Below are 25,925 nucleotides of genomic sequence, written 5' to 3' on the forward strand. Positions count from 1 at the left end.
TAAAGCAATAAAAGGTAGAATTTAGATGGGAAAAAACCATTGCCACAAACCAGGTAAAATGTGGAGGATTTATTTGTCTAAATATGTAGCTACTGGCCTATGTATGGCTTCCTGCCAAAACTGACCCAAAAAATCTAGAAAACTATTCCTCTGGTGAGCAAGCTACAACCTTCCTGATAAATGAAGCCAAAGAGCAGTGCCGCAGTGGGTTCCCATCGCATGGGCAGACGCCCAGGATGCCCTCCATCCAGAAGAAAGGCACGCCCTAGGACAGTGGTTACTTGGGGGCACGTGGAAAGTGCCCAGGAGTGTCCCAGGAGTGGGACAGGGGCGAGCTCATTCACCTTCTACCATGTATCTGATGATGATGAGCGGTGCTGCCCGTTTTATCAGGAGCAGTGAACTGGGTGACAGACAGACAGTCCCAAAGTTAAAGGCAGCCATTGTTTGTTATTTGCTTATCACTCATACTGAGGTTTGGTTTAGGGCATTTTCGTATGTGGTAATAATAATAGTCAAGCAGAGGCACCTTTTATTGAAAACCTGTTTCTCTGATGGAGGACACGCTGCTTCGGGGCACTCCACTAACCAAGAGGAAACCAAAACCAGCACCCCTGATCAGAGCGTGCACTATCATCTCCCACCGGCCCAGCACCGGGGACAGTGTGTCTGCCCGTCCACCAGGATGTGACGCGCCGACAGGACTCTGCTGGGATGTGTATTTTAAGTAATGTTCCCAACTGGCACAGGAGCCACATTTCAGCAGTTAGTTAGTTAGTTACTGGAGAGCACCTTTTTCCCATCATCGACACACACACCCTGAAATTATTAGTAAAAATTCTAATATGTTAAGCATATAGATTTATTAAAAATAATGCTAATATAATCCTGGGCACATGGATTCCAAGAGAGTTTTTGCAGCAGATTTCATTATAGTTACTTAACAGCTAAATAATAAGGGTGTATTTAACTTACTTACAGAGTCACTAAATAATGGAGGGGAAAGGAAAGAGTAGGGCTAATCCAGTAGAGACTGAAGCTGGTATCAACCTTCCCCAAGCATCTGTCTGGTCCGCAGCCTGGGGCAAAGCTTGTCTCTAAAGGGTTAATGAGGCCCCAAAGTGATTTTTGCACTGAGCTCCTCCTGCACCTACGAAGGTGCCAAAGGCATGAGATTCAGAAGAGAGCAGAACCAGTTTATTAAACTGTTCAAATTGGTAAAAATGATTAAAAGCTAAAGATTTCCATAAACACTATTCCAAAATGTTAATTTTAAAAATGTGACTAGCAATGTATGCATTCCCTTTATGTCCCCTCCCTATCTCTTAAAATAAATTTGAACACCCAGTGTAAAAAACACTTGAGGGAGAACCAGAAGTCAGCCATTTGAGAAGAGAGTGAAGAGGGAGCAGACGGCGGGGAGCAGATGCCGGCCCCGCTCGGGCTGCTGACGCAGGCTTCAGTGGCACTAAATCCCCCAGTAAGGCATCAGGTGTCGGGACTCCTTCTCATAGACGTCGGGAACTATGCCATAAGGTGTCTGTACCATTTTAACTGTCGACTTCCCAAAGAGCTGGCGCTCGTAGTCTATCAGTTGCCTCCAGAAGCCTACGTTGGGCCTGATGACAGGTCGCCGGGCTTTCACCCAGTTGTACGCCTCCAGCAGGCACACGTTGTGGAATTTCATCAGGTACGCGATACACAGCGTGGCTGAGCGGCTCACCCCTGCAGCACAGTGCACCAAGGTGGCCCCGTGCTTCCTGCTCACACTGTGGATCTTGTCAGCCACGGTGTCAAAGTACAGTCCAATGGGGGCATGCGGCATGTCAGCCAGAGGCACTTTAACATACTCAAATTGGGGCCAGTTGAAATTAGGGATCTCAATGGTAGCATTAACAATGCAGGTGATGCCACGAGCCTGGAGGAGGTGCCGATTGGAGGCCACACTGCCTCTGCCCAGGAATAGAGAGGAGGTGATTTGAGCAATGCCTCCTATGTCTCCCTCGGAAATCATCCGAGGGGCCATGAGAGTCCTTGGTAGCGTGCTGTGACCTCTGGAGCTCATGAAGACGCCAGCAGTCACACTTGCATTGTTGGGGGCAAGACCAGAGTGTTTTATTTTCCTCCACCAAGGAATCCAAAATTAGAGTCTCCTTCCTGCAAAATACAGGTATGTGTCAGTACTTTAAATGCTACTGATTCATCACAGCCTTCTGTCACATTTGTCAAATGGGAAGATTAGAGGGGTTTTTTTTAATAATACAGTACAATCTTTCAAGGATACAGACAAATCATTTTCTATCAATTAACAGTTGGGAAAAGTCACCTAAGACACAAACATGTGAAATCAATGTAAAATTCAGCTCTCTGGTGATTGTCCAAAAAAAAAAAAAAAAAAAAAAAAGTGGGGTCGGGGGGTGGCTGGGCATGGTGGCTCATACATGTAATCCCAGCACTTTGGGAGGCTGAGGTGGGAGGATTGCTTAAGCCCAGGAGTTCAAGACCAGAAGACCAGCCTGGGCAACACAGTGAGACCCCATCTCTACAAAAAAAAATTTTTTTTTTTTTTTTTTTAATTAGCTGGGTGTGGTAGTGCATGCCTGTAGTCCCAGCTACTCAGGAGACTGAGGTGGGCAGATCACTTGAGCCTGGGAGGTCGAGGCTGCAGTGAGCTGTGATTGCACCACCACCATACTGCAACCTGGGCAACAGGGAGACCCAGTCTCAAAAAAAAAAAAAAAAAAAAAAAAGGAAAGGCCAGGTGAGGTAGCTCATGCCTGTAATCCCAGTACTTTGGGAGGCTGAGGCGGGTGGATCACCTGAGGTCAGGAGTTCGAGACCAGCCTGGCCAACATTGGGAAACCCTGTCTCTACTAAAAATACAAAAATTAGCTGAGCATGGTGGCGAGCACCTGTAATCCCAGCTACTCGGGAGGCTGAGGCAAGAGACTCGCTTGAACCTGGGAGGCAGAGGTTGCAACTAGCTGAGATCGTGCCACTACACTCCAGCCTGGGTGACAGACTCTGTCTCAAAACAAAAACAAAAACCTAAACCAAAACCTATTTCCTATCATTTCGTGACAATGTAAACACAGTAGCATTTCCATGGAAATAATCCCAGGCAATTTGAAGGCCATGGTCTTCAAAGTTCATTCCTGTAAGTTAAATGAGCATTTTACCTGACCTGACCTTGGGTGTGGCTAAATAACTTCACCTTAATTCTGAGCTCCATGATGAATCCCACTGGCTTTTAACGTCTGAACGTCACTATCCTCTCATTATTCCAGTGTTTGCTATTAAATGTCAATATATACATTTACATATATATTGACATATATATTATATATATATTGACATTTAATAAGAGCAGAAAAGGAAGTTCTCAGTTTCCTGAGATCTTAGATACATCCGTTCCTCTCACCAAAAAAAAAATCACAATGCTTTATCACCTGTGCCCAGTGGCAAGTGCGCCTGCCCACACACACCCAGGGGATCGTCGGGAAGCCTGCAGTGATTTCAGTCAGACAAGAGCCTCCCCGGGTTCAACAGGCAGGCAGTGGTGGGGTACTCACTTCCTCAAGAGTCCAGTGTGCGCTGCCTGGGTCCGGATCCAGAAAGTCCTAAGTGAGCAGTGCTGGTGACAGTGGATACAAATCAAGTCTGCGGGAAGACAAGGAGGCAAGGACACAGCCAATCAGGAAGTTCCAAAGAATTCCTCACCGACTTTCACTACGACCTCAGGTTTGACTGAAATAGAGCCAGGAAGTGGAAGGTGCACTGAACATTTGCAGGTGTGCATTTAAAGGCTGCACCAGTAAGAAACAGCCTAAGTCTCAGCTTTTTTTTACTGACACATAACCCGCGGTGTGACAAATAGAGTTTTGACAATAACACAGACAAATCTCATCCTCTTGAGAGGAGGAGACTCAGAGACCACAACCTATCCGCGAAATGTCCGGCACTGCTGCCTCCTCGGTGGGCTATGAGGACACAACATGGACTCAAGTCTCTTCCATGCACCGTTAGCCAGCCCTGCAGTGGGAAGGCCTGGGCGGCACCGCGGTGGGAGGACGGACAGGCCAGGTGTAGCAAGGGTGAGCCAAGCAGCCCTGTGCCTGAACACAAGGTGGAGGACAGTGTGCACCAGGAAGCTAAGGACAGGCACGGCCGGGACATGGCACGGAGGACGGCTTCATGAGGAGCAGGACCGCAGATGTGGCTGCAGCCAGGACGCTAATTACAGGCGATGCTGGTGTTCAGGATGGCAATTTGACATTTTCCTTCATTTTGTTTTCTTTTCCATGTTGGCCCTATTTTATTCATTTATGTTATGTAAGTACCATGAACATCATAAAAAATGTGTTCTTCTACCACCTGTTCCCCTGCCTTTCCCAGGTAACTGTCAGACCTGTCGTGTTTTTTTTTTACAGCTCTGTTGAGGTGTTCTTGACATATAAACTGCTATACAACTTGATCAGGTACATAACCTGATGAGTTCTGACATATGTACACAATGGAGACACCAGTACATCATAATAATAAACACATCCATCATCCCCCTCAAAATTTCATTTTTTTAAATAATCCAACCCTTTCTTGCTCTTTACCCCATTCCCAGGCAACCACTGATCTTTCTTGTCACTATGGTTTGCACTCTAGACTTTTCTATCAATGGACTTTTATATATTTATAGCATATAAATATATATAGGCCAAGCGTGGTGGCTCACGCCTGTAATCCCAACACTTTGGGAGGCCGAGGAGGGTGGATCACTTGAGGCCAGGAGTTCGAGACCAGCCTTGCCAATGTGGAGAAACCCAGGTCTCTACTAAAAATACCAAAATTATCCGGGCATGATGGCACACACCTGTAATCCCAGCTACTTGGGTGGCTGAGGCAGGAGAATCACTAGAACCCAGGAGGAGGTGGAGGTTGCAGTGGAGCCGAAATTGCACCACTGCACTCCAGCCTGGGCAACAGAGCAAGATTCTGTCTCAAAAACTAAACACACACACACACACACACACACACTCTCTCTCTCTCTCTATATATATAGTGTGTGTATATATAGTGTGTATATATAGTGTATATATACATATATAGTACACATATATATAGTACATATATAGAGAGAGTATATATATACACATATATATATATATGTATATATATATATGGGTTTTTTTTTTTGGTCTGGCTTCTTTCACTCAGCATAACTTAGACATTCACCCATGACGCTGGGTTATCAACAGCTCACTTCTTACTGCTCATAGTACTCTGCTGTGTAGATACACCACACTCTGTTTATCCATTCACCTACTGATGAACCTGGGTTGTCTCTAGTTTAAAGTTATTGTGAGTACAGCTGCTATGAGCATCCACGTACAGGTCTTTGTGCGTACATATGCCTTCCTCTCTCAGTTCAATACCCAGGAGTGAAGGGCTGGGTCCTATGACACATATGTTTAACATTTTAAAATGGTTTTTGAAAAAAAAAAGTTTATAAATATATATATATTTATTTATATATACATATATATATATATAGAGATGGAGTCTGGCTCTGTCACCCAGGCTGGAGTGCAGTGGCGCAATCTCAGCTCACTGCAACCTCCACCTCCCAGGTTCAAGAGATTCTCCTGCCTCAGCCTCCTGAGTAGCTGGGATTACAGGCGTGCACCACCACACGTTGCTATTTTTTGTACTTTTAGTAGAGACGGGGTTTTGCCACATTGGCCAGGCTGGTCTCAAACTCCTGACCTCAAGTGATCCACCCACCTTGGCCTCCCAAGGTGCTGGGATTACAGGCATGAGCCACTGTGCCTGGCTCCATTTACAACTATTTCTATCATTATAATGCAGGGGCTCTCAAACCTGAGCATGCCTCAGAATCCCCCAGAGGGCTGTGCGCACAGACTGCTGGACCTTTCCCCAGCTTCTGATTCCGTCCCTCCAGAGTGGGGCTGGAAGAGTTGCCTTTCTGAGGTGAGGCTGCGGGTCGGGGGCACGTCTGAGAACTGCTGCAGAGGTGAGTGCTGTGGCTCTGTCTGCATTCCCCCTGCAAGACTAAGGCACCAGGTGTGCTGGTGCTAACAGACCACAAGTCCCTCCTGGACACTGCCCTTCTCTGAAGGGAGCTGCCTCCTCACTTGAGGCTAGGCCTCGCTTTGGGAGCCCACATCCCATGACTGGTTAATGCTATGGGAGTACACAGAGCAGTCCACAGGTGAAATCACAGCATGAGGAACGAGGACGCAGTCACATAAGGAAACTGCGTGTGTGTGCATTGGATGTAAAATATGAACAGGGCAGAAACTCTGAGAACATCCTTTCCTACAGCAGAGCAGGGTCTCCTGCCACTTCCAAGTCTTCCCTGGCAGAATCCTACTGGTTTAAAAAGCAAAGTCACTGTGGTAATAAACACAAAATTAGGCCTTCAAGCTGCTGGGGATGACGCTCCTCATTGTGGAAAATCTGGAAGATGCTAATCAAATTTCCAAGTAGGTTATCTAGTTGTTGTCTAATTAAGAGAGGCTTGGCCATAGACATGGTAGCTTACGCCTATAATCCCAGCACTTTGGGAGGCCGAGGCGGGCAGATCACCTGAGACCAGCCTGGGCAACATGGTGAAACCCCGTCTCTACTAAAAATACAAAAATTAGCCAGGTGCAGTGGTGCATGCCTATAATCCCAGCTAGTAGGGAGGCTGAGCCAAGAGAATCGCTTGAACCCGGGAGGAAGAGGCTGCAGTGAGCTGAGATCGCGCCATTGCACTCCAGCCTGGGTGGCAGAGCGATGCATCCTCCCAAATTACGCTGTCTGGGAAGCCACTTGCCTTCCTGAGGCAAAGGAGCCCAGGTTCCCTGTGGAAGCCGGGCTGATTCTGTTAACTCGCATTTGCTGAGTGGCGCTAGGGTACTTGGTGCTGCAGGGAAAACAGATTGTGAGCCCTCGGGGCAGAATCCAAGTGAGACAGACACATTGCTCCCTCCCTGCTGCTGCCAGTCCATCTCTTTGCCAACAAACCTGCTTAAAATGCCAAAGCTGGTCCAAAGTTTCAGGAAAACAACTTCCGCCAGAGGGCACGTAGAGGGCACAGATGCTATAGATGCTTCTCTGACAAACACTCCTGACCCCCTTGACAGATTGGAAAATACACGGTTCAGAAAGGGTGAGAGATTTCAACTTGAGAAGTGAAACTAGGAAAAGATGGAAGGTGTCCGGATTTCTAGCTCAAGTCCACACACTGCTTCTCTGCGGTGACTAAATCGTGGCTGTGTTCTCATCACCTGCCTCGCGGCGCTCCACACCACCAGCCAGCGTCTGCCACACACGCGGGGGGGGTGTGGATCTGCCTAAGAAGGTGTTTCAGTGCTACTTACAGAAAGGCTAAGCCCAGATGGGCCGAGCTGCTCCAGTTTCCCCTAGTGCCAGAACAGGGAACTACTGCCACATCCTGGTACACCATTTGGTGCACAAAACATCCCCCTGGCTGCAGAGGGTGGACCTCAGCAAGGAGCAGCCCCAGAGTAGGCACTACAAGAAGCCCTAGAGTCAGCCAGTTCTCAGATCAGATCAGTAGAACTGGATGGTAAAAAATAAAAAACCCATGGGTATTATATCACAGGTGCATGAAAATCTACTCAGTAAATGTGTCCTGGGAGACAGGGAAAGGAGATAGGGTAGCAGAGTTTGACCCGTATTTGAGGGATCACAAATTGCATGGTGCTCTCTGAGTGAACATGCCATCCCACTGCAGGACAATGGTCTCTGGGACGATGATGACCAGGGAGAATGCTTAAGAATGACCACATCACTGTCTATGGTGTTCAACTTGGCCTTCCCAAGATGCTCTGGCAATGGCACGTGCTTCTTGGAGGAAAAAATATTTTCCTGGCTGGGGGGATGGGGGTAGGGTAGAGTGAAAGACAGAAAGGAAGAGCTGTCCTAAACCAACCCCAGGGTTTTTTGGGTTTTTTTGTTTTTGTTTTTGCAGGGGGACGGGGGCGGGGGGGAGATGGAGTCTCTCTCTGTCACCCAGACTAGAGTGCAATGGCGCGATCTCGGCTCACTGCAACCTCTGCCTCCTGGGTTCAAATGATCCTCCTGCCTCAGCCTCCCGAGTAGCTGGGATTACAGGTGCATGCCACCATGCCCAGCTAATTTTTGTATTTTTTAGTAGAAACAGAGTTTTGCCATGTTGCTCAGACTGGTCTTGAACTCCTGACCTCAGGTGATCCACCTGCCTTAGCCTCCCAAAGTGCTGGGATTACAGGCTTGAACCACTGCACCCAGTCTGGTTTGTTCTTAACATCTTCTCAGAGACGATGCTGGTCTTTTTGGATAATAAGCATCGAACACTAAGTACTGAACAAAATACAAGATTAGTGTCTTCCCAGCGGGCCTCTAATCTCAGTAATGCATACACTAATATTAATAACACCCGATTGCTCCCTGCTCCACAGAGCTCCTGGGATGCGGGCATCAGCCTTGTAGCCTTGTGGTCAGCACTGGCATCCATACCTGGAGCAGTGGTACCTGACACTCAGAATTGCTACATGGGGTCATGGCCTAATCAGAGACAGCATCCATCCTAATGCCACGGAGGTTACTTTTCTTTAAAAAAAAAAAAAAAAAAGATGACAACCACCAGAATCAGCAGTTAACTGAAATTCTATCTACGGCTTTTCTTTTCATGTTCAGTCAACAGCAGAAAATGGCCACAACAGTGCTTCAGATGACTGTGTAAAATGCTCTCACTAAAATACTTTCAGTTTTAGGAATTTCAGAGGGCCAGAGTATATACTGGAGAGGCCTACACTGTTACCCTTTTATATTCAAAAAGCTAATGTAATCACATTTTCTCCTTCTAATAAAGCAAATGTCTGTCTAGTTCTTTTTGTTTTGAGACCGAGTCTCACTCTGTTGCCCAGGCTAGAGTACAGTGGCACAATCTTAGGTCACTATAGCCTTGATCTCCCAGGCTCAAGAGATCTTGGGATTACAGGGGTGAGCCACCAGGTCCGGCCCACATTTCTGATTTAGTAATGAAAATGATAATCCTAGCACTTTGGGAGGCCAAGGTGGTTGTATCACTTTAGCTCAGGAGTTGGTGACCAGCCTGGGCAACATGGTGAAACCCCATTTCTACCCCAAAACTCAAAAAACAGCTAAGCCAACATGGTGAAACCCTGTCTCTACTAAAAATACAAAAATCAGCCAGGCATAGTGGTGTGCACCTGGAATCCCAGCTATCTGGGAGGCTGAGGCACTAGAATCGCTTGAACCCGGGAGGCGGAGGCTGCAGTGAGCCAAGATCATGCCATTGCACTCCAGCCTGGTTAACAGAGCGAGACTCTGTCGCAAAATATAAAAATAAAAAAGTAAAATTTCAGCCAGGCACAGTGGCTCACAACTGTAATCACAGCATTTTGGGAGGCTGCGGCAGGAGGACTCCTTAAACCCAAGAGTTTAAGACCAGCCGGGGCAACATAATGAGACCCTGTCTCTGCAAAAAAAATTTTAAAAATTAGCCGGGCATGGTTTCATGCGCCTATAATCCCAGCTACTCAGGAGGCCGAGATGAGGAGGTCACTTGAGTCTGGGAAGTCGAGGCTGCAGTGAGCCATGATTGTACCACTCCAGCCAGGGTGACCCTGTCTCATATATACATATTAAAGTAAAATGAAGTAAAAGATATTCACAAATTGTTCTGTCACCTGGAAAGCTTTAGCAATTGTGGTAAAACATCTCAACATCTTCTACTTACTTTGGAGGAGGGATCGTTTTTGCTTTTCTCACTGTATTAATTAACTGATATCATAGGATAATACATGAGGATATGTACACATGATGAGGATATGATGAGGATAAATACACATAAGATACATAAAGCCAAAGACTGAGAGTCACACTCCGGTTCAGCCACAGATAGTCCCTCAGTGTGACACGCAGCCACAGAGCAGCTGCCTATGTAGGTGTGACCAGGCCAGCCATCTCGATGTCCGCAGATGGACCAGCGCCTGTTCACACTGCATTTGCTGAGGCTAAGAGAAGCCGATCATTGGTTTTTGTTTTTGTTTGAGATGGTGTCTTGCTCTGTCACTCAGGCTGGAGTGCAGTGATGAGATCTCGGCTCACCGCAACCTCCACCTCCTGGGTTCAAGTGATTCTCATGCCTCAGCCTCCCGAGTAGCTGGGATTACAGGCATACACCACCACACCTGGCTAATTTTTGTATTTTTAGTAGAGACAGGGGGTTTCACCATGTTGGCCAGGCTGGTCTCAAACTCCTGACCTCAGGTGATCTGCCCACCTTGGCCTCTCAAAGTGCTGGGATTACAGGCATGGGCCACCACGCCCAGCCCGATCACTGTAAGATACTAGCCAGCTGCTGGGATATGCCACAGCCCAAGAAGGAGAGGGGCAGTACACTAGATAAGCAGGAAAAACCATGCCAGCATCGTGACACAAATGCAAAGATTTGAAGAAGTTCAGTTCCACGTGATCAATTCATAGATTCTCCATGTTGGAAACAGAAAGAGTAGAGATAGCAAGAAGAGACCATCAATAACTATAAAAGGTGAAAGGTCTGCATTTATCTTGGTACCATGGGGTAATCTGTTCACATCTGGAATTGAATTCTTGTATTTGGTCCTCACCCACCTTGGTGCTTAAATTACCTACCACTCATTTACACAACAGTCTTTCACTGAGTTTATACAATGCGTTCAACACCCTGCTGAGTGTTGTTCCAACTGCTGCAGAATGTATTCCCCAGAGATGGCCACAGCATCTCCCATCTCACATGACATTCTTACAATGTAACCTTGTTTTTTGTTTTGTTTTTGACAAAGGGTCTCCCTCTGTAGCCCAGGCTGGAGTGCAGTGGTATGATTTTGGTTCACTGCCACTTCCACCTCCCAGGTTCAAGTGATCCTCCCACCTCAGCCTCCTCATGTTGCTGGAACGACAGGTGTGCGCCACCATGGCTAGCTAATGTTTGTATTTTTTATAGAGACAGGGTTTCCCCATGTTGCCCACGCTGGTCTCAAACTCCTGGGCTCAAGCAATCTGCCTACCTCGGCCTCCCAAAGTGCTGGGATTACAGGCATAAGCCACTGTGGCCAGACCCTACAGTGTAATCTTGACACTCCTCCCATCCAACAGTGGGGCTGATGTCCCCTCATTTGAACCCTGAGAAACCTTTGTGATGGCTTCAACCAAAAGAATACACTACAGGCTGGGCGTGGGGCTCACGCTTGTAATCCCAGCACTTTGGGAGGCTGAGGCAGGACGACCGCTTGAGCTCAGGAATTCAAGGTTGTAGGGGGCTATGATGGCGCCACTGCACTCTAACCTAGGCGACAGAACGACGCTGTCTTTAAATCAACAAACAAACAAACAAATACAGTAGAAATGATGCTTCTGAGGCCAGAGCACAAACATGTCGCACACTGCTACCTTGTTCTCTTAGGACTTGCCCTTGGAACCCAGCTGCCATGCTGTGAGGAAGCCCAAACTAGCCCAACAGAGCTACCACACGGAGAGGCCATGGGTGTTTAGCTAACATCCCAACTGAGTCCCAGCTGATACCCAAGCTCAACCACTAGATATGTAAGTAGAGATACTTTATTATGATTATAGCTCCCAGCCATCAAGTCACCCCCAGGCTTTGAATCTCCTACCTAAGGCCTCGGACATTGTGAAGCAAAAGCAAGTTGCCCCTACTAGTGAGGTCCAAATTCCTGACCTACAGGAATCTGTGAGTACAATACAAATAGTCATTTTAGGCCAGGGGCAGTGGCTCAAGCCTGTAATTCCAGCACTTTAGGAGGCCGAAGCGGAAGGACTGCTTGAGCCCAGGAGTTCAAGACCAACTGAAGCAACGTGAGAAGACTCTCTCTCTACAAAAAAAAAAAAAAAATAGCTGGGCATGGTGATGTGCACCTGTGGTCCCAGCTACATGGCAGGCAGAGGCAGAAGGATTGCTTGAGTCCAGGAGGTCAAAGGGGCAGGGAGCTGTGATTGCACCACTGCACTCTAGCCTGGGGAACAGAGCAAGTCCCTGTCTTAAAAAAAAACAGGGACTTGTAAACAAGTTTTGTTTGATAAGCAAACAAAACAAATAGTTATTTTACAACGAGTTTTAAAGCTGTGTTATGCAGCAGTAGTAACTAGAGCAGGGATATACAGGTAACATAAGGCATAACCCTGTGCTAGGATTTTATCATCTAACAGAAATGACACAAGATACACATATAAAAACAACTGAATAACAGTAAGAGATGGACTACCATTGAGTGAACGAAACAACTGGTACAAAAAAACTGGTGATCAAAACAAAGTAAAAACAGCCCATAGTACTGAAAACCTGAGTTGTTTCTTGGGGAGTTGTTTTATAGATTGTATACCATGCTTTTTCTCCTCCCATTCTTGCCTTTCAAGAGCCCCCTTGGCCAGGCACGGTGGCTCATGCCTATAATCCCAGCACTTTGGAAGGCCGAGGCAGGCAGATTGCCTGAGGTCAGGAGTTCATGACCAGCCTGGCCAACATGGTAAAACCCTGTCTCTACTAAAAAATACGAAAATTAGCCAGGCGTGGTGGTGGGCGCCTGTAATCCCAGCTACTTGGGAGGCTGAGGCAGGAGAATCACTTGAACCCAGGAGGCGGAGGTTGCAGTGAGCCGAGATCGCTCCATTGCACTCCAGCCTGGATGATGAGAAACTCCATCTAAAAAAAAAAAGAGCCTCCTGTTTTAGACTTGGAATGGGGGCTATTCTCCATTGGAATGGAGAATACAGCCCTTTTCTACAGCCCTCACCATTTAGCAAGTGTGATCCAAGCCCCAGCAGCATCAATACCACCTGGAGGCTTGAAAGAAATGCAGAACGCAGGCTCTATTCCAAGACCTACAGAATTGGCTCCAGCAGGTTAACAAGATCCCAGGTGATCTGTATACACAGTTTTTGAAAAGTGCAAACTGAAGATTAAACTCATTAAAAACTAACTTAATACAATGTGAAAATCTGCCTCATTCTGCCCCATCTGACCTGTGGCAGCACGTTCAGGCACCTGTCCCACATAAGCCACGTAAGCACTGCTCAGCCTCTCCCGGATCAGTATCATTCTGCTGTTGCAGTTCCCAGAGAATCAGAGGTAAATGGAGGTTAAGAGGCTTTCCCAGACTCTACATAGAAAATTAGTAGCCCCACTGGGACCAGAGCCGTCCTTCCATGAGTTGTCCATTTGTGGCTCAGTCATACAATTGGACCACAATGGATCCATCCATTCAAAGTCTACCAAAATGTACATTTCACTGGCCGGGGCGGGAGGGGGTGGGAAACTGCAGCAAGAAAGGAGTTAAGGAACATAAGGTCAGGTCGATGTGATTGTGCTTTACTTCTACAGTCTGGGGAGTAATCTCTAAGAATCCTAAACTGTTGGTGGTACAAGATGGTCTTCGGGTGTGAAATATCCAATAAAAAGCTCGCAAAAGTCCACAGCTGTATTTAAACTGTTTAATGATAACTGGAAACCAATTTGAGCAATGGCTTATATAAATAACATTTTTAAATCTTCCAGGACTAAGTGGTAAAAATTATATGTGAATCATATGTGCTTGGTTAAATGATAAACTGTTATTTATGTAAGTCAGAACATCTAGAGGCAAAGTGCTTAAAAAAATCACTAATCAGCAATAAAACCCAGGTAGGTATGAGTTTGCCTCAAAACTGTCAAAGTTACTACTGCCCTCTGAGAAGCAAGACCATGACATCTCAGAAAATGCAGGTCTTTTCATAAATAAGATTTCAGTCCTTACAAGCTCATTATTACTTTAAGGGAAGATAAAGAACAGAATTTATAAATTAGAATAAAGTTCACAGGACTAAGAGCTCAGTAGTTAATAATCACCCTTTGATCATCTTTGATGTCTCATCAGACATATCAAAATCCTTAAAGCTCCAGCGGAGAGTTTCAACCTTCACCCTATGAGGACTTCCTTACCATATACCTGGTCCAATTCCACATCTTTTAGTGATTTTATACCAAATTAACTTCACTTATAATGTACTGATAAATTAATTTCCCATTTTTCTTTACAAATCAAAGGCACCTACAATTACCACGCTAGTTTCCGAGCAGGGTGAGGTAAACAGCTGAGTCTTCTGCTTCAGCGGGATGGAGGCAACTGGCGAAGGCCATGCCCGCTCCCATGCTGAGAGCAGTCCGACTGCACTGTGAGGGCAACTGGGTGTCTGTGCCATCCTACAGCAAAGGGAGGGATGAAGTTTTCAGCTGAACGAGAGGGGTCCCAAGGCAGAGGATCCTGAAGTTATTCCCTTGGCTTTAACTGAAAAAATACTGTCTGGAAACACAATATGGCAATGTAATAGTTCCCTTTAGAAGACTACATTACTAATTAGTAAAACATTTCTAGGCTGGGCATGGTGGCTCACACCTGTAATCCTAGCACTTTGGGAGGCCGAGGTGAGTGGATCACCTGAGGTCAGGAGTTTGAGACCAGCCTGGCCAACATGATGAAACCCCGTCTCTACTAAAAATATAAAAATTAGCCAGGTGTGGTGGTGGGCGCCTATAATCCCAGCTACTCGGGAGGCTGAGGCAGGAGAATCGCTTGAACCCAGGGGGATGGAGGTTGCAGTGAGCCGAGATCGCGCCAGTTCACTCCAGCCTGCGTGAAAGAGCGAAACTCTGTCTCAAAAAACAAAAAACAAACAAAAACACCTCTAGAGGGTCGGGTGTGGTGGCTCACACCTGTAATCCCAGTACTTTGGGAGGCCAAGGCAGGAGGAATGCTTGAGCCCAGGAGTTCGAGGCTGCAGTGAGCCAGGATCATGCCACTGTACTCCAGACTGAGCCAAACAGTGAGACCCCATCTCTTAAAATAAAAAAATTTAAAAAATAAAAAAAAAAAAAGTTTGCCAACTGATATGGTTAGGCTCTGTGTCCCCACTCAAATCTCACCTTGAATTGTAATTCCCATAATCCCCACGTGTCAAGGGCAGGACCAGGTGGGGGCGGTTTCCCCCATGCTGTTCTGGTGATTTTGAGTGAGTCGCATGAGACCTGATGGTTTTATAAGCGTCTGGCATTTCCCCTGCCTGCACTAACTGTAAGTTTCCTGAGGCCTCCCCAGCAATGTGGAACTGCGAGTCAATTAAACCTCTTTCCTTTATAAATTACCCAGTCTCAGGCAGTTCTTCATAGCAGCGTGAGAATGGGCTACTACACCAATCCTTGGTTGAAATTAGTAAGTTATAAAACCATCACAGCATAGTAGATGCATTCTTCAAAGTGTGCTCCCAAGGAGTCCTACACGAGAATCACCTGGGCTGCCTGTTAGAATGCAGACTCCTAGACCCCACCCCAGACCTAATTAATCAGAATTTCTGGAAGTGAAGGCCTGGGAATTCACATTTCTAGCAAGTACCTTTTTAGAAGGAATCTAAAAATATTATTAAGAGTAATCTGATATTGTGGAAAAAATATCTCCTGTACTTTCTAGGAGGATAAATGGAATAAGAAACTCCATAAGTGTAATTTTTATTTAAAAAAAAACAAAAAACTCATTACTTTCATATAATACAGTAGTCATTTGGATTTAAGATACAATCTAGGCCGGGTGCAGTGGCTCAGGCCTGTAATCCCAGCACTTTGGGAGGCCGAGGCAGGTGGATCACGAGGTCAGGAGATCGAGACCATCCTGGCTAACACGGTGAAACCCCGTCTCTACTAAAAATACAAAAAATTAGCCAGGTGTGGTGGCGGGCACCTGTAGTCCCAGCTACTGGGGAGGCTGAGGCAGGAGAATGGCGTGAACCGGGGAGGCGGAGCTTGCAGTGAGCCGAGACTGCGCCACTGCACTCCAGCCTGGGCGACAGAGCGAGACTCCGTCTCAAAAAAAAAAAAAAGAAAAGAAAAAGATACAATCTAGTACACAAAACAAGTTCCACTCCATTTCCATTTTGGATCACCTGTGGCTGAAAGTTTACACCAAGTAATTGAAGCTCTGTAAAACACTAAATACTTCTCCAATTTTTGTTAAGAAGAAACATCATGTGACAAAAAGGAAAAAAAAGAAACATCATGTGAAATGTGAAATGCTCTAAGAGTTCCATCCCCTAAACATAGAACATATGTGACAGTACAAAATAAAGGCTAGTAAAGATTTCTGTCCTTTTTTTTTTTTTTTTTTGAGACAGGGTCTTGCTCTGTCACCCAGGCTGGAGTGCAGTGGTGCAATCTAGGCTCACTGCAGCCTCAACCTCTGGGACTCAAGCGATCCTCCCACCTCTGCCTCCTGAGTAGCTGGGGCTACAGGGGTGCGCCACCATGCCTGGCTAATTTTTTGTAGAGACGGTTTTGCCATGTTGCCCAGGCTGGCCTTGAATTCCCGGGCTCAAGTGATACTCTGGCTGGCCTCGGCTTCCCAAAGTGCTGGGATTGTAGGCATGGGCCACCATGCTTAGTCTTGTCTTGTCTTTTTTTTTTTTTTTCTTTTTGAGCAAGAATCCTGGAGAACAGTGGCACAATCATGGCTTACTGCAGCCTCGACCTCCTGAGCTCAAGCAGTCCTTCCACCTCAGCTTCCCAAGTAGCTGTAACGATAGCCATGAGCCACCACATCCAGTTAATTTGTGTGTTTTTTGTAGAGACAGGGTTTTGCCATGTTGCCCAGGCTGGACTCGAACTCCTGGGCTCAAGCCATCCACCTCCCTAGGCCTCCCAAAGTGCTGGGATTACAGGCATGAGCCACCACACCAGGCCTCTATGTCCTTTTGACATTCATCAAAAAAGCAGTTTGAAGGCAGGGCACGGTAGCTCACGCCTGTAATCCCAGCACTCTGGGAGGCCAAGGCAGGTGGATCACTTGAGGTCAGGGGTTTGACCAGCCTGGCCAACACAGTGAAACCCCATCTCTATTAAAAATACAAAAATTAGCTGGGCATGGTGGCATGTGCCCGTAATCCCAGCTACTCAGGAGGCTGAGGTAAGAGAATCACTTGAACCTGGAGGGCGGAGGTTGCAGTGAGCCGAGATTGTGCCACTGAACTCCAGCCTGGGGAAGAGACTCTGTCTTTAAAAAAAAAAATGCAGTTTGAAGTAAAATAGATATTTAAATAGAGTTGGAAGGAAATGTACCAAATTCATGGGAGTGGTTGTCTCAGTGGGAAGGGAAGAGAAATGGCCCAAGGAAGCTTTGACTTGATAATACTTAATTTCTAAGCATTATAAAAGATAAAGTATGAGCAATGATTTTTGAATGGTGAGTTATGATGCTGGTTAATTTGCTTTCAATAATTTTCTTTTCTTTTTTTTTTTTTTTTTTGAGACAGAGTCTTACTCTGTTGCCCAGGCTGGAGTGCAGTGGCTCAATCTCTGCTCACTGCAACTGCCGCGTCCTGGGTTCGAGCAATTCTCCTGCCTCAGTCTCCCAAGTAGCTGAGATTACAGGTGCATGCCACCACACCCGGCTAATTTTTTGTTTGCTTGAGATGGAATCTCGCTCTTTCACCCAAGCTGGATTGCAGTGGTATGATCTTGGCTCACTTGAACCTCCGCCTCCCAGGTTCAAGCAATTCTCTGTCTCAGCCTCTGGAGTAGCTGGGATTACAGGGGCCCACCACCACTCCCGGCTAATTTTTGTATTTTCAGTAGAGACGGGGTTTCACTATGTTGGTCAGGCTGGTCTCGAACTCTGGACCTCATGATCCACCCGCCTCAGCCTCCCAAAGTGCTGGGATTACAGGCATGAGCCACCGTGCCTGGCCTAACACCTGGCTAATTTTTACATTTTTATAAGAGATGGGGTTTCACCATGTTGGTCAGGCTAGTCTCGATTGAACTCTTGACCTCAAGTGATCCACCCGCCTCAGCCTCCCAAAGTGCTGGGATTATAGGCGTGAGCCACTGTGCCCAGCATAATTTTCTATATGATTTTAATTTCTAAAAGTAAAAAATATTTTTAATAGAAGAAAATTAACAACACAGAGTTGTCGGTCCAAGCCCCCTCTCCACTTCTGGCCTGAGCCTGCCAGTGCTCTTTATATAGGAGCCAGGATAACACCAAAGATTTATAATGATGACACGAAGTGTGTCTTCATTATAAATGTTTTGTGTTTTATAATGAAACACAAAGATTTAAAAGATTTAGTCAAATCTAAGATTTAGATTTTAGCTAAATTGGCAAAATTCTTCATTATAAATCTCCAAATTTGTATGTAATTTGTATGTTGACAGTACTTCCAGATTTTATTTTTACAAGTGCTTCCTTAAAACTTAAAGCAGGCTGGGCGCGGTGGCTCATGCCTGTAATCCCAGCACTTTGGGGGTCCGAGGCAGGTGGATCACGAGGTCATGAGATCGAGACCAGCCTGACCAACATGGTGAAACCCCGTCTCTACTAAAAATAGAAAAATTAGCTGGGCGTGGTGGCATGCGCCTGTAATCCCAGCTACTCGGGAGGCTGAGGCAGGAGAATTGCTTGAACCTGGGAAGCGGAGGTTGCAGTGAGCCGAGATTGCGCCACTGCACTCCAGCCTGGTGATGGAGCAAGACTCCGTCTCAAAAAAAAAAAAAAAAAAAAAAAAAAAACTTAAAGCAAGTTCACCTACTGGTCACTTTCCCAGGCAGGGAAGGCTGGTGCTTTGAAGGCGCTCTCTGCCACATAATGTTTACTAGTCAACAGAAGCAGCATGCTCTAGTTAGGGAGTTTTCTCACATGTACCCACACACTCAAAGACATAAGGAGTCAAAACAAACAAACAAACAAAAAAACTCGCCCTAGGCCATTGATGCTGAAACTGTTCTGGGACAAAGACAGAAGTAAACCCAGCAGTTGCATATGAACTTCAAAAGAACCTTCTCGTCCACTGAGGTTTCAACATGGCATGGGGTGTGAAAAGCTGACCCAACCGGACCTCTGGTTGCTCTAGGTTGGTGTAAGAACAGAATGGGACGTGCCCAGGTGAGCTGGGTGGGCTGCACATGAAAGGGCATGGCTGTGATCTCAGCCCTAGGCCTCCTCGCCCAGGCTGAGGCTGCCCCTGCCCTGCAACAGGTGGAAAATGGAGCTCCTTTGTGAAAGCTGCCCACTGGAAGGCCGAAGGGGTGACAAAGAACACGACAGGGCTCCTCCCCCATCACTCAGATCAACAGGTTCCCATACTAACGACTTCTTACTCCTCCTCCTTTGGGTGTCTTTTCCTGAAAACTTCTAATTTATCCGCATGTGGTTTCTAAAATTATCATTATTTTAGAGAATCTGAAAAAAAATCTTTACTATAATGAGCAAAAAAGTCTTTGTGACTTATGTAAATAAAGACTGAAAATAGAGTGATTTAGCTATTTTCCAAGATGCTTTTAGAGAAGAAATAAAAAGGATCTACAAATCTCAGTCTTTGTGCTAGTGTTCTTCCATCATCCCTCCAGCTAAAAAGGATTCCCCTGAGGTATTTTGTAAACCTACAGAATTGCATAACATTCTGCTCTAAGGGCAGAAACACAGCACATAATACTAGGCACATGGTAAGTACTCAATGAACACCTGAATTTAACGGCTGCCCTCAGGTGAACTGCCCACCTCTCCCCACACCCTCCCTCCTGCTCCTTCTCTTTCTCACATTCTCTCACTCTCTCTCACACACACACTTCAAATCCAGCTGGCAAAACTAAACACAGGCAATCAAAGTGAACCTGGCAACTGTCTGTTCAGAAAGCAGGAATTCAAGCTGGGTGTGGCACATGCTGCAGTCCCAGCTTTTAGGAGGCTGAGGTGGGAGGATCCCTTGAGCCCAGGAGTTCAAGGCCAGCCTGAGCCACATTGCTAGACTCCATCTCTTACAAAGAAAATGAACAAAAACGACAAAAACCCTGCTCTAAGCTACTTCTACTTTCTCAGGCAAAGGAAAATTTGGAGAAAAATACATTTAAAAGATTTAAAGGCTGGGCATGGTGGCTAACGCCTGTAATCCCAGCACTTTGGGAGGCCGAGGCGGGCAGATCACGAGGTCAGGAGATTAAGACCATTCTGACTAACCAGAATGGTTAAACCCTGGCTCTACTAAAAATACAAAAAATTAGCCAGGCATGGTGGCAGGCACCTGTAGTCCCAGCTACTAGGGAGGCTGAGGCAGGAGAATGGCATGAACCTGGGAGGCGGAGCTTGCAGTGAGCCGAGATCGCGCCACTGCACTCCAGCCTGGGCGACAGAGTGAGACTCTGTCTCAAAAAAAAAAAAAAAAAAGTTTAAAAGAGTCATTGATTCCTGTAGCACAGAGTCTGTGGTTACTTTGGAATTGCCAAAAAGTATGAGTTAGGGTCTGTGCACAGTGCCTCTTAAGGAGTCTCATCCTCAGAGGGTACTTTAACAAGGATAGGCCTGGGTTCCTGCACAATACACTGTCCTACACATTTAGGGCTGGGCACAATGGAAGCATTCACCAGAGGCAGGATTCATTCAAGAGCCTTAAAAAACGTCTAGGTACTAGCCACTTATTTTTAGTACTTCATTTTGCATATTTAAAATTTCCTATAACTACTCATCTGTTCAAAAAAAAAAAAAAGATTGATGAAAGGATTCCATTAGATATTTGTCAACCAAACACAGTGGGAAAACCATTTCTGGTGTTTGGGTGGTTAGTCCAAACCATATAACTAAATAAAAATACGCTAGCACATGACAGGCCAGGGATCGGACTACCCAGGGACCTTTATTCATTCATTCAGAAAATATTCAAGCATAATTGTGGTTAAACAGCAAATACAGTGACTTACAAACTCAAGGCTGACACCACTGAAGGAATGTAAATTGGTACAACCACTTTGGAAACCAGGTATCAACTAGTAAAGCTGAAGGTATGCACACCTGACTCAGGGCTGTTCATAATTGCCCCAGACCAGAAACAACCCAGATGTCCATCAACAGCGGAAAAGTAATTTGTGGTATGTTCATAAGACAAAAATGTACTAACTGGGCTGGGTGTGGTGGCTCACACCTGTAATCCCAGCACTTTGGGAGGCCCAGGCAGGAGGATCCCTTGAGCCCAGGAGTTCAAGACCAGCCTGGGCAATATAGTGAGACCTTGTCTCTAAAAAAATTAAAACACAAAAACAACTACAGGCATAGGCAACGATATGGATAAATCTTTTAAAATAGCATGCTGCAGAAATTTAAAAAATTATATATGTGCGTGTGTATATACATACATACATACACACACATACATACATACACATACATATACACACACACACACACACACACACACACACACGATGCCGGCCAGAAGGAAGGATTCACAAGAGTATCTACTTTTAGTTTGCACTGAGGTTAAAAACAAGCAAAATAAAACTATGTCAATTAGGGATTTATATTTAGGGGATAAAAACTATAGAAAAGAAGGAAATGATTTCCATAAAAGTCAGGGTAGTTTCTGGCTAGGACCTCTGGGGGAGGGAGAGTGTGGAGTCAGATTCTTGACCTGCAAGACGGTTACACTTATGTTTTCCTTAAAATAATCCATCAAATTATCCATTTGTTTTAGACACTTTTTTACATAATTCACAATTCAATAAATCTAATGTTGATTTCTGGGAATTCAGAACCATGACAACAATTCTGGCCAACCCTCTCTGAATGTCACTATTTGCCTGTGAGCTTCATAAGGTCAGAGACCGACCTTACTTGCCTTCTTCCTCTGTATTCAGGCACAGCACCTTTAGCATGGTAAAAGTCCTCGGTAAATGTATAATATATAAATCCACAGAATCCTGACATGAATTTTGTTTTAACCCATCCATTTCCTGAAATTACCGGTTTGAAGGGTGCCCACATTAACACTTTCCTTTGTCTTCACCCAGGTGAAGTGAAGCTTTCATAAATAATAAAGCCATCTTAAATGTTAGCTCTGTAAGTTTATACCCAGGCCTTGGTTGCTTTAGCAACTCTCCCTGTCTTCCACTCCCTTTGACGTTTCTTTATAAGCAAAGACAAGACAACAGGCTAGTAGTCCTAGTTTTTTTTTTTAAATAGGAAAGTTTTATTCAGCATCTAAGAGTAAAACCTAGGATCGTAATGATTCTACTACTTTGAAGTTGTTTAAAAGGGGTAATTTGCCCCTTGCCCTGAGAAGTAACACCGTCTATCAGGATTATTAAAACTTTACCAACAGTTGTACTTAAACACATGACTTGTTCTTGACAGAAGCCAAATCTTTATAAACAGGACAAGTCTACTTTAAAATAATTAATTTCGGTTAAAAAACCACTTTGTGCAAACGGACATTTATAAAAATGCTTAGAAAAGTCTAAAAAGATATACACAAACCGATCAAGATGCACTCGGCAGTTACTTTTGAGAAAGAGGTTCAAAACAAAGCTTTAACCTTATTAGTAAAGTTTAAATCTCACAGAGAATGGTTAATGTATTTCTTGTGATTTTGGGAAAAGCATTTTTAATCCATTTTGCCTTAAAATCCCAATTGCAAAGGAACCCATCAAACATAGCCCTCCCTAAAGCCCACTTTTTAAAAATGTTAAAGTCTTAAAGAATTTCCTGGACTTACATACTTGGCTAGTCTTTTATGATATGAATATACATTTATGCCATTCTATTAATTATTATTACAGAATTCATACCTGCAGTCAACCGATATGAAAGCTTTCAGATGAGAACTCAGGACACACACGTTCAACAGTGACATTAAAACGTCTTGGAATGAAGGAAACTGTCTCCAGTTTTATGGGGGAAAGCCAAAAATACCAAGCAACTACCTCTCCTCCCCCAAGCGTCAGAAGATGAGTCAGAGCTGGAGGCAGGAATAGGGCCCATGTGTCAAGCCTCCTGTGCAGGGCTCCTTCCTACCTCCTCGTGGCAACCCTCGTCCCTCCCTCAGGTCAGGGTCTCTGCCCCGGCCTGTCCCTGATGTGAAGTGTCCCTGATGTGAATTCTCAGGCGTCTCTGGCGAAGAAGAGGCGTTCACTGTGGGGGTGCCTCCTTCCCTGCATTTCTCAAGGGAACCAAGACTGGGGGCCTTTATGAGTCCACAACAACTAACAATAACCAAATCGCAGCTCAAGGGAGTGGAGCTTCCAGACACACGCACAACTCTGCAAAGAATACAGCACCTTTGTTCCCCTGGTTTTAGAGAGCAGGAAGGAAATGAGCGGAGAGAAACTGTGACTTGTCCAGTGTGACTTAACTTTGTGGCAGAGCTGAGTCTCAGGCATGGAGCTGCCGGCTGGCCTCGGCCTCTCTGACTCTTAAGTGATCTGTAGAATGTCAGGGAGGCCGGTCCAACATTCCATCATACTTCTGAGTGGCCTTAGGGACTAGGAATTCCAGGAGACTCTGGGTTAAATCTCTGGGTCCCTATTCTTTTAAGGTTACTAAGGATACCCGGAGTTTGCTCTTCGCCTCCGTTTTTACATCTGTAAAACGGGATGGTAACGCTCTGCACCCCCCTCTCTTATAAAACGATAATGAACAGCTAACGAGTTAACACACACTAAATGTCCGGAGGTCCTGCTGGATAGAAAGTACAAGGTGGTTTAAAAAAAAAAATCTCTGCATGGTAAAACTGCATTTGTAAGTCGCTCCTCCTTCCCTAGCCTCTGGGATGCCCAGTTACCATAACACTGGCTGGTACCACTGGCAACATCCACCTAAATAAAATACAGTTATACAATCCACTTAAGGCGGCCACAGCACGCACCCCCTCTTTACAAACAACAACTCAACTTCGCTCCGGAGCAAGGGTACTTAGGAGAAATAAAAAGACAGATGTTAGCACCGCGCACACCCATCTACCACCGCAGAGGAAGACTCAAGTTGGGCACTTGGCATCGCTGAAAGTCAAGTTGCTTCTATCCATGCACCAGAAACCTCGGGGAGATGCAAAAAGCGGCGGCGCGCTCCAGAGCGGGTGGATGCCAGCGAGAGTAGGCGGCCTCAGCGGGGTCGGAAGGCGACGGAGGAGGCGCGGCCGAGGATGCTGGAGCCCCGGGGCACAGGGACAGGGTCGCGGGGGCGGCGCGGCGGGGGAGCGGCAGGGGGCGCACGCCCAGGGCCGGCGAGGGTGCGCTGCGGGGGGTCCCGGGCCTCTCCTCCGCGGGCCGCCCCGAAGAGTCAAGGACCGCCGGGGAGCAGGTGGGGGCGCCGGCACAAAGTTTCCAGAGGCGGGGTCGCGCGGGCCTCTGGGTCCCCCTGCACCCAGGGACCCGAAGCGCGAAGTCCCGCCCTCCCGCCCCACCCCAACACCTTCCCCACAACCCCCACCCCCGGGCCTGCGGGTCCCCTACCGGCGCGGCGCGGCGCGGGTTGCGGTTAGGGCTCCGTCCTCCTGCGCGGCCGCCGGCTTCTGCGGGCTGGGCGCCGCGCGCGCCGCCTCCTCCTCCCTCCGCCCGCGCCCGGGGCGGGCCGCGCGCACGCTCCCTGCGCCTGGCCGCCCTCTCCCGAGGTGGGGGGACGCGCGGGGCGGCCGGCGGCAGGCGGCGCGCGTGCGCGCTGGGCTTCTGCGCCGTGCGGTGTGGTCCGGGCGCGCCCCAGCTCCTGAGGCAGCAGCCTCCCCCAGAGCGCTCCTCCGTGCAGGTCCCCTGGTCTCTTACCCTGCCTCACACACCGGCGACCCCTCGCTTCCCCAGTCAGCGTCTGCGTATGAGCCGGGCTCGAGGCGTGCTGCGGGGGCGCTCTGCTGGGGTGCTTTCGGGATTGGAGAGGATTAAAGGCGAGAAAGCAAATCCGATACAGGTGTGAAGCCGCCGCGGGTGGCTCGGGACGGCCTCGACCCCACCCCACCGCCTCCCCAGCCCGGAGAGCCCGGGGGTTGGGACCCAAGAGCGAAGGGAAAATCAGTAGCGCGGCAGTTCCTGGCTGACGCTTGCTGGAACAGGTACGGGCAGCCGTGGCGCCCGAGACCCGGAGGTGAACATGCAACCTCCGTGCGCATCTCCGCCTGCTCCCGCCACGCCAAGGTGCCGTCCGAGTCTCGGAGCCCACACCCACCGCCCGAGTCCCCGAGGCAGGGCAGGGGTTCTCCGGAGCGCAGGCGGGACACGGGCATTTGAGGGCTCATTTGCTGTGTGACTCTGAGGGTCTTTTTAAATTCAGGTGTGCCCATCTGTAACATAAGTCGGTGCGAAACGGACGTTTTCCAGCACAGCCCCGCCTCCCCTCTGCCTCTGGCCGGTGAAGGGAGACACGTGGGAGGCAAAGCGACTTCCTCAAGGCTCTGCCGTGAGTCAAGGCACCTAAGAGTCCTGACTCCATGCCCAGTCCTTGACTCACCAGCCCCTGCTCCTCGCCGTTGCAAATCGTTGGCCTCAGAATTGCTGAGCAGTCAAAACGAGTAGGCATGGGTTTGCGGGGAGGGGTGGAGGGGAGAAGTAAAACCCGCGTTTGGGGTTTACATCTCCCGATGTCCTCAACCAAAAGCTTTGAAGCTTTTTCATGTTCTTCCCGATCTCCACTGCCCAACCGGCTTCAGAGTCATCTGGTGCGTGCTGGACTATCTAAAAGTTAGTGATAATTTTAATCATAATCCTGGGAAACGAAAAAGGCCCAGACTAGAGAGATTTATTTTCGTCTTCGTAAAAAGAGAATCAAAGCTTTAAAATTAGGCAAAATTAATCTAAGAGAAAACAAAGCAGCATACTTTGCTAGATTCAGGAAACCACTGAGTTCAAATCGTGCCTGGGAAAAGCATCTTCCTAACACTAAATTGTGACGTCAGTTCACTTAGTGACTTACTTGTTTACATGCCAATACGAAAAGAGCAAATCTCTAACAGAAAGAATTGTGTGTTTTCATTTCTGCTCAGCACCCCCTAGTCCTTGAAGCTTCAGTCAATTCAATGACTCAGCAACACAAATAGATGCATCCCTCTTCACATTCCAGCTTGTT

General features: G+C 47.0%; 1 protein-coding gene across 3 annotated transcripts; it reads right to left on the bottom strand.

The window, feature by feature from the left end:
• Nucleotides 1-844: 844 nt before the first annotated feature.
• DUSP14 (dual specificity phosphatase 14) lies at nt 845-24,936 on the bottom strand. Of its 3 annotated transcripts, none has more exons than XM_063798675.1 (3): nt 24,632-24,936; nt 3,573-3,660; nt 845-2,157 (listed from the first exon to the last, which is right to left on the bottom strand). In XM_063798675.1, the coding sequence occupies exon 3, from the start codon at nt 2,063-2,065 to the stop codon at nt 1,469-1,471; it is 597 nt and encodes a 198-aa protein (XP_063654745.1). In that variant the 5' UTR covers nt 2,066-2,157; nt 3,573-3,660; nt 24,632-24,936; the 3' UTR covers nt 845-1,468. The 3 variants fall into 3 exon arrangements, with proteins under 3 accessions (XP_063654745.1, XP_054525975.1, XP_001173350.1); XM_054670000.2 differs by lacking the exon at nt 24,632-24,936 and adding an exon at nt 24,326-24,438; XM_001173350.6 differs by lacking the exon at nt 24,632-24,936 and adding an exon at nt 22,664-24,133.
• Between the last annotated feature and the right edge of the window lie 989 nt (nt 24,937-25,925).

Source organism: Pan troglodytes, chromosome 19 (genome assembly GCF_028858775.2).
Source record: "Pan troglodytes isolate AG18354 chromosome 19, NHGRI_mPanTro3-v2.0_pri, whole genome shotgun sequence".
NCBI classification, from domain to species: Eukaryota; Metazoa; Chordata; class Mammalia; order Primates; family Hominidae; genus Pan; species Pan troglodytes.